General features: G+C 47.9%; 1 protein-coding gene across 1 annotated transcript in view; it reads left to right on the forward strand.

Moving 5' to 3' along the window:
* Cacna1f (calcium voltage-gated channel subunit alpha1 F) overlaps nt 1–6,580 on the forward strand; it is a 28,696-nt gene extending 22,116 nt beyond the window's left edge. The window contains 13 exon segments of the mRNA XM_087902641.1: nt 363–522; nt 737–864; nt 1,134–1,230; nt 1,420–1,522; nt 1,780–1,881; nt 1,997–2,127; nt 2,300–2,440; nt 2,702–2,871; nt 3,705–3,812; nt 3,917–4,044; nt 4,128–4,240; nt 5,849–6,046; nt 6,273–6,580. Coding sequence (XP_087758767.1) covers nt 363–522; nt 737–864; nt 1,134–1,230; nt 1,420–1,522; nt 1,780–1,881; nt 1,997–2,127; nt 2,300–2,440; nt 2,702–2,871; nt 3,705–3,812; nt 3,917–4,044; nt 4,128–4,240; nt 5,849–6,046; nt 6,273–6,503 — 1,810 coding nt within the window. The 3' untranslated portion in view covers nt 6,504–6,580.
* Nucleotides 6,581–8,473: the final 1,893 nt, after the last annotated feature.

The following is an 8,473-nucleotide window of genomic DNA, read 5'->3' on the forward strand; positions in this document are numbered from 1 at the left end:
CTTGCTCCCCAGAATACCTAAGGTATCTACACACCCTCTCTGGGCCCCAAGATGCCTAAACTATGGAAATATCAGAAAAACCTGAGTTCCACGTAAGCCGAGGCCATTTCTGACTGTGATCTGAGGAGTCTTTCAAAATATTCCATTTTGGGCCATTCTTTCTCAGGCTGGAAGATGTGCCTCCTTTTTAGTCCATGGTACCCTCATCTGTAAAAGACATTCTGTCAATGCCATTACCATAAATGTAAAGTATAGCCCCTGGTGAGAAGAAGCCATCCCCTCACTCCCCTAGACCCCCACAACTGTACTTAACATGACTTCAGAGCTTCTCCAGAATGCCTCCCCGTTTGACCATCCCCCAGGTGTGCCACCGGTGAGGCATGGCAAGAGATAATGCTTGCCAGCCTTCCTGGAAATCGATGCGACCCTGAGTCTGACTTTGGCCCTGGCGAGGAATTTACCTGTGGTAGCAATTTTGCCATTGCCTATTTTATCAGCTTCTTCATGCTCTGTGCCTTCCTGGTAAGGAAACATTTCCCCACTGCCACCATCATTGCCACGGGGGCTGGCCTTGAGTGGGTCAGAGACATCCAGGTCTTGAGAGGACTGCCCCAACAATAAGATCAACCAAGCAACTTATGACCCAATGACCATGAAAGATCATCCCAGCTCCTACCCACATCCCAAAACCCAGCTCTGGCCCTTTATTTAACTCTGCTTGCTCCTTGTCCCACAGATTATAAATCTCTTTGTGGCTGTGATCATGGACAACTTTGACTATCTAACCAGAGATTGGTCTATTTTGGGCCCCCATCACCTTGATGAATTCAAGAGGATCTGGTCTGAATATGACCCTGGAGCCAAGTATAGCCTCTACCTTAGTGCCTAGAATCCTAGAGATAATGTGTTGCCCTCCATAGCCCCCTAATCCTAGAACTTCAGATCCACACATTCCATTACCCAGTAATAAAGAAGTTTCCACTGCCCCACCCTCTGTCCTCCCCATCTGTGTTCTTCCCTGGAAAGCCTTGAGGTGTTGGTTTGGGAGGTAATGATTTGCTTGGGGTGGGGCTTAAGAAAAGCCTAAAGGAGTGAGTACTGGTGATCCAGTGGCCCCTCCCTGACTGCCCCAGGGGCCGTATCAAGCACCTGGATGTTGTAGCCCTGCTGAGACGTATCCAGCCCCCACTGGGATTTGGAAAGTTGTGCCCACACCGAGTAGCCTGCAAGGTCTGTGCACCTGCCCCCCACCACTCAACTGTTGATCTCCAAGAAGGCGCTATACTTTATGGGAAGGGAAAGGGACTTGCCTTTGGTAGGGATGGGTATATGGCTGCATCCACAAAGATTTCTACCCTGGGCACTTAGAGTGTGCCTAGCATTTTCCCAAAGTGGGTTCTATGTCTCTGGTGTTTACAGAGACTTGTGGCAATGAATGTGCCCCTCAACTCAGATGGAACAGTGACATTCAACGCTACACTATTTGCCCTGGTGCGGACATCCCTGAAGATCAAGACAGAAGGTGTGGGGGAGAGGAGGAGCAGGAGTGAAAGGGTCCCTGGGGAGGGTTCAGGGAGCAAATGCAAAGACAGATATGTGTCTCCTAACTTGGAATCTCAAAACGGGTGACTTTGGCTTTGCCAGCCTGCTTCCACACCCTATCTGATCTGAGAGCAGCAATGTGAAGCTTCAAAGTAAAGCCCCCCCTCCACTTCACCAACAATGAGGAGCAGCTCCAGCACTTCCACTTCCCCTACTTCACACTCTCCTGCATTGCAGGGAACCTGGATCAAGCCAACCAGGAGCTTCGGATGGTCATCAAAAAGATCTGGAAGCGGATAAAGCAGAAATTGTTGGATGAGGTCATTCCCCCTCCAGATGGTGAGCTGCCCATCCCCAATTCCTTAATTGCCTGCCCAGACTATTGCTGGTAGGTAGGAACTGGGGAGGCAGTAGCAGTGGAACCCTGTGTAACTGCCCTCTTTTCTTGTCCCAGAGGAGGAAGTCACAGTGGGCAAATTTTATGCCACATTTCTGATCCAAGATTATTTCCGAAAATTCCGGAGAAGGAAAGAAAAGGGGCTCCTAGGAACAGAGGCCCCAGAGAGCACATCTTCCGTCCTTCAGGTCTTAAAAACAGGGCCTGGGGTGAAACCCATGTCACAGAGGAAAAAACTGAGACCTAGGCTGCACAGAGGGTCAAGGGAACCTCAGAGCCCTGACACACACACACTTCTGCATGGGAAGCAAGCTCACAGAGGGGCTATTTAGACCCTTCTTTTTCCACCCATCCCGACAGGCTGGTCTAAGAAGTCTTCAGGACTTGGGTCCTGAGATGCGACAGGCCCTCACCTATGACACTGAGGAGGAGGAAGAAGAAGAGGCAGTGGGTCAGGAGGCTGAGAAGGAGGAAGCTGAGAGCAACCCAGAAACATACAAAGTGAGGACAAGTTTCTACTTCCCTCAAAACTCTTGACTGTAAAATGCTCCCTCAGACTCCTAAGTGAATTCAGTACTGTGTCTGGGGAGAAGTCGCCTCTACAATGGAAAACTATTCAATACTGATCACTAACTGTTGGAGAACAAGAGCCAGATTCAGCCCCTAAGGAGTGATGGTCCCCATGGCCCTGTGAGGGCAATACTGATCAAGTAACTTAGGCATTGCATTGATAAAGCACTCAGTCAAGTAATTTCCCCTCAGGACTCCACAGACTCCCAGGCCCAATCTCGACGGAGTTCGAGGATTTCAGGGTCTCTACCTGTGAGGGAGAAACTCCCAGACTCTCTCTCACTTGGTCCTAGTGATGATGATAGAGTGGTTGCCAACTCCAAGCAGCCCAGTGTGCTCCAGGCTGGATCCCAGCTCCACAGGTATGGTCAAGCTTCTGGGGAAGGTTGTGAGAATGAAGAAAGACTAGACACGGTGCTGGATGAGATGGGACAAGCGCTAGAGACCTTCAAGAAGAAATTCGGGAAGGACAGATGTGTTTCCGGGGCTCAAGTGAGAGTCAAATGCGGTGGGCCACAGTAGTAATCTTAGCACTTGGGAGGTGAAGGCAGTGGGAGCCAGAGTTTAAGGCCATCCTTGGCAGTATAGGGAGTTTGAGAAGCTGTTTAAAAAAAAAAAAAGACGGGCTGGAGAGATGGCTCAGTGGTTAAGAGCATTGCCTGCTCTTCCAAAGGTCCTGAGTTCAATTCCCGGCAACCACATGGTGGCTCACAACCATCTGTAATGAGGTCTGGTGCCCTCTTCTGGCCTGTAGACATACACACAGACAGAATAGTGTATACATAATAAATAAATAAATATTTTAAAAAAAAGACAAAGATAAATGAAGGGCTCAAATGGCAATAGAAGGTGAAAAGAGACTAGCAAGAAAACGTGAGAATGTGGGAAAGAGAATAGCAAGAAAACGTGAGACATGTGGTGCAAAAGATTAATGCAAATCAAGTGTCCTGGTGCATGCCTTTAATCCCAGCACACAGTAGGCAGACAGAAACAGCTCTCTGTGAGTTCAAGGCCAGTCTGGTCTACAGAGTGAGTTCCAGATCAGCCAGAATTACCTAGTAAGACCTTGTTTAAAAGTAACTGTAAATCCTAGTATTTGCACAGAGAAGGGGACATGCATGGGATAAGAAGAGCCTTGGGTCACATATGGGGGGCGGGTGGGACCTGGTCTAATTAATATGCATCACTTCCCCAGGAGAAGCTCTGGGGTTTTCATGTTCCCTATCCCAGAGGAAGGAAGTTCTCAGCTCAAGGGAGTTCAAGAGCAGGACAATCAGAATGAGGAACAGGAAGTCTCTGACTGGTACCCTGGCCACATCACATGGGTCTTGCCGGGGAGGGCAGGAGTGTTGATACCCCAACTCTGAGTCCCAGATGAGTTCACTGCTAGCTCTGCCTTCCCCACAGGACCCCCTACCCGGATGAGCAGGGAGAGACTCCCCCGAACCCAGTCCGTTTGCCACCTCACCAGCCCCAGCGACATGTAAATGGGCACCACATACCACGTCGACGTCTGCTGCCCCCAACACCTGCAGGTAAGCAGACATGGACCCTATGGAACCCAAAGGGCTAGCAGAACGGAGCAAGAGAGGAATTGCAATGGCTCTTTGCCCACCAGGTCGGAAGCCCTCCTTCACCATCCAGTGTCTGCAACAGCAGGGCAGTTGTGAAGATTTACCCATCCCAGGCACCTACCACCGTGGACGGACCTCAGGACCAGGCAGGGCTCAGGTGAGAAGGGACACTGTGGTCTTCAGGGAGATAACCTCTTAGGCTGAATATTACAATCATACTACATTTCAGGGACTTCTGGGGAATAGGACACTTAAAGGACCACACATAATCCCCACTGTACTTAGGAAATGGGTTTACAATCCCCAGTTTACAGGTGAGGAAACTGAGGCTCAGAGAAGTTTATCTCCTGTGATCACATAGCTAGTAAGCAGCAACGCTGACATTTTAAAAAGACAATACTTATTTATTCATTTATTATTTTTGTATGTGTATACGTGCCTTCTTGTGTCTGTGTGCTTGTGAGCATGTGGATACACTCACCCATGGGGGTGTGCAGAGTTCACAAGAGGGTGTCAGTGTCCTCCTCCATTTGACTCCACCTATTACTTTGAAGTAGGCTCTTTCACTGAACCGAGGGCTCACATTTTCTTGGCTAGGCTGGAAGCCAGCAATCTCCAGTGATCCTCCTGTCTCCGCTCCACTTGGAGTTAGGGTTAACACCCCCCTCAACATATACACACATACACAACTGACATTTAAACCCAGATTTTTGAGTTGGATATGATGACACATACCTATAATTCTATCACTTTGGAGGTAGGCACAGGAGGATCAGGAATTGGAAGTTCTCCTCGGCTACATATAGAAAGGAGGCTAGCCTGGGTCACATGAGACTGTGTTTCAAAAGAACCAAAACAGCTAGATGGGTGGTTCATGCCTATAATCCCAGCGCTTGAGAGGCTGGTACAGGAGAATTGCTGCAAATTTGAGATCAACCTGGGCTACATAGTAAATTACAGGTCTTGATGTTGAAGGGAGGCCGCTTGTTCAACCCAGCTGCCCAGAACCGAAATAACCACACAGAAACTATATTATTTAAATCACTGCTTGGCCCATTAGCTCTAGCATCTTATTGGTTAACTGTTACATCTTAATTTATCCTATTTCTAGTAATCTGTGTATCTCCCCGTGGCTGTGTCTCACCAGCTAAAGTTCCCAGCGTCTGTCTCCGGCGGCTCAATCGCTTCTCTCTGACTCCGCCTTCCTCCTCCCACGCTATAGGCCAAGCCAGTTTTCTTTATTCATTAATCAATAAAATCAACATGTAGACAGAAGGACCTCCCACACCACCTTGATAATAGAGTCTCAGATAGATAGATAGATAGATAGATAGATAGATAGATAGATAGATAGTAGATAGATAGATAGTAGATAGATAGATAGATAGATAGATAGATAGTAGATAGATAGATAGATAGATAGATAGATAGATAGATAGTAGATAGATAGATAGATAGATAGATAGATAGATAGATAGATAGATAGATAGATAGATAGATAGATCACACATAATGCACACAAACAAAGGCTTTCTGTACTAGGACATAAACTCAAGTCTGGAGCTGGGGATGGAGCTCAGTGGTGAAGCATTTGCTTAGCATGTTTATGACTCAGTTTGATTCCCACAAATAAAGAAGTCATTTATTTCTCCTCTGAATTACATTCATTCAGTGTAACTACAGTTGTGTTTATTAGAGAAAAGGGACGGAACTAGACTCTCATGCTCATCAATCCTTGCCCCCTCTGGCCTTTATTCTGATCCAGGGTTCCTGGGCAGCCCCTCCTCAGAAGGGACGGCTGCTATATGCCCCCCTGTTGCTGGTGGAGGACGCCACAGTGGGTGAGGGGTACCTCAACAAACTCAGTGGACCACTGCGTACCTTCACCTGTCTGCAAGTGCCTGGAGCACATTCAGATCCCAGCCACCGCAAGAGAGGCAGTGCCGACAGTTTGGTGGAGGCTGTGAGTCCTGATGGTTATGGGGGAAGGGGCTGGAGTAGAAGGGCAGAGCTGGGGAAAGGCAACAGGAGTGGCCAGATTCTGTGTCAAGCATGTTGAAACCCCTCTTCTCGGTACACTGTACTTGACCTTGTTCCCCTGAATGCTACCATTAGCACACCGCTTCACAGTGACCACTCTGTTCATTGTGCCATCGGTCAACACTATTCCCCCTTCATCCCCGCCCCAGGTGCTCATCTCTGAAGGCCTAGGTCTCTTTGCCCAAGACCCACGATTTGTGGCCCTGGCCAAGAAGGAGATTGCAGATGCATGCCACCTGACACTGGATGAGATGGACAGTGCTGCCAGTGACCTGCTGGCACAGAGAACCGCCTCCCTTTATAGTGATGAAGAGTCTATTCTTTCCCGCTTTGATGAAGAGGACCTGGGAGATGAGATGGCCTGCGTTCATGCCCTCTAAAGTCTTACCCCTCATCCACTGCTCAATAAACCCCCTGCCCTTCCTTCGCCCAGAAGGAGGCAAGCATTGAGCACACACTGTTGGATGTTAGTGTCTTTGCGCTGGCAGTCTGGGGCAGCCCAGCCGTTTCCATCCATCCCTTATTGCATCCCTGAGCCACTGCCCACACATGAGTATTTCCAGAAACCAGGACAGCTAGGCCTGATTATTCAGCGTCATGGAAGGAGGGAGGAGGAGGAGAAAGAGACAGCAGCCAAAAAAAGCTGGAGACAGAGTGGAGGTGGGGGAGAAGGAGGGCACCGGGCAGATAGGGGGAGGGAAGAGAGGAGACACTGGGTATCCGGATAGTAGGAAAGGGCAGAGGCATTCCAAGGGGCTCATCAGTCAGGTCAGCCTGAAGAAGGACAGACTGTAGAAGTCTTGACAGAGAGGAGGCCTAGAGCTTACAGTTAACCTGGTAACTTAAGCAGAAATGTCCTCATCAAGAATTTTGGGAATGTTAAATTGGTATCAAGTGTCTCCCATTTCCCATCTGCCTGAGAAAAAGAACGAAAGCCTAAATCCATCAGTAGAAATTGTAGGTGACAGCAAACTGTGGTGCTTCTAGCTCCAGGGAACCGATTCCGAGCCCCCTTGATCTTCCTGAAACAGCTGAGAGTAACTCTCCTCCCACACAGATGCCTGAGCCCCTCTTTCTGCTTCTGGCTCTGCCTTTGGGGGTCTCATTCATTCAGGGAAAGCTTATCAGGCATTTGGTGTGTGCCAGGTGCCTTGCTGGTTTCCCTCGGGACAAACTAAGGTGGCTTAGACATATGACAAGGTTTATCTAAAGTGGGAGTCGGCTCCACTGCAAAGGAATTGCACATAGCATAGTGAATGAGGTCAGATGCGACCGCTCTAAAATGGATCCCTCCCGACTCTTGAAACGGGGGGGGGGGGTTCTTATTTGTATCTTTTGGATCAACCAAGCCAGGAAATTTGGGGGGAACCACAATCGAAGACTGGTTCTCTAAACACCACACAATTATACTGGCATTGAAACAAGGGCTTGAAGTAATTGGGTTGGTGTTTGATAAAAGAGCAAGTTAGGCCGGGCGGTAGTGGCACACGCCTTTTATCCCAGCACTTGGGAAGCAGAGGCAGGCGGATCTCTGTGAGTTAGAGGTCAGCCTGGCCTACAGAGCAAGTTCCAGGACAGGCTCCAAAGCTACAGAGAAACCCTGTCTCGAAAAACAAAAACAAAAACAAAAACAAAAAAGAGAAGAAGGAGGAGGAGGAGGAGGAGGAGGAGGAGGAGGAGGAGGAGGAGAAGGAGAAGGAGAAGGAGAAGGAGAAGAGAGAAGAAGAAGAAGAAGAAGAAGAAGAAGAAGAAGAAGAAGAAGAAGAAGAAGAAGAAGAAGAAGAAGAAGAAGAAGAAGAAGAAGTCGTCAGGGGGAAGGCATAGAAAGTGACCATAGACTACTGAGAACTAAGCGTGGAGTTCAGATCAAGCAGTCTTGAATGCCAGGTATCTAAGATACCTGGTTTTTATATCGAAAAGCATGGGAACCATAGGAAAGAGTTGAGTAAGGTAGTGACATAGTTAACTATGCATTTGAAATAGATGCTCTGGTGATATGCTGCAAACAAGCTGGAGGCAAGAGTAGAGATGCTAAAATTGGCAGAAGTGATAGTTTCCCTAGCCAGGGAAGCTAACAAGGGGCTTGGTGAGAAGTCAGTGAATTCCAGGACTGTAAAGGAAGCAAAATGAACCATGTCTTGATCCCTGGACTAAGTGCATTATAGTTGATTATCTTTTTTAATAAGTATGAAAACGCTACATAAAATATTTTAAAACATTTTACATGTCTAAGGTCAAACAGGAGTAAATATTAGAAATGAGATTCAAGCAATTGAGAGACAAAACTCAAACAATTGGGAAATATCTATTACATACTTGTACTTTTAAAAATAAATATAGGGGCCAGGCA

The sequence above is a fragment of the Myodes glareolus genome, chromosome X, assembly GCF_982192425.1.
Source record: "Myodes glareolus chromosome X, mMyoGla1.1, whole genome shotgun sequence".
In the NCBI taxonomy this organism is placed as follows: Eukaryota; Metazoa; Chordata; class Mammalia; order Rodentia; family Cricetidae; genus Myodes; species Myodes glareolus.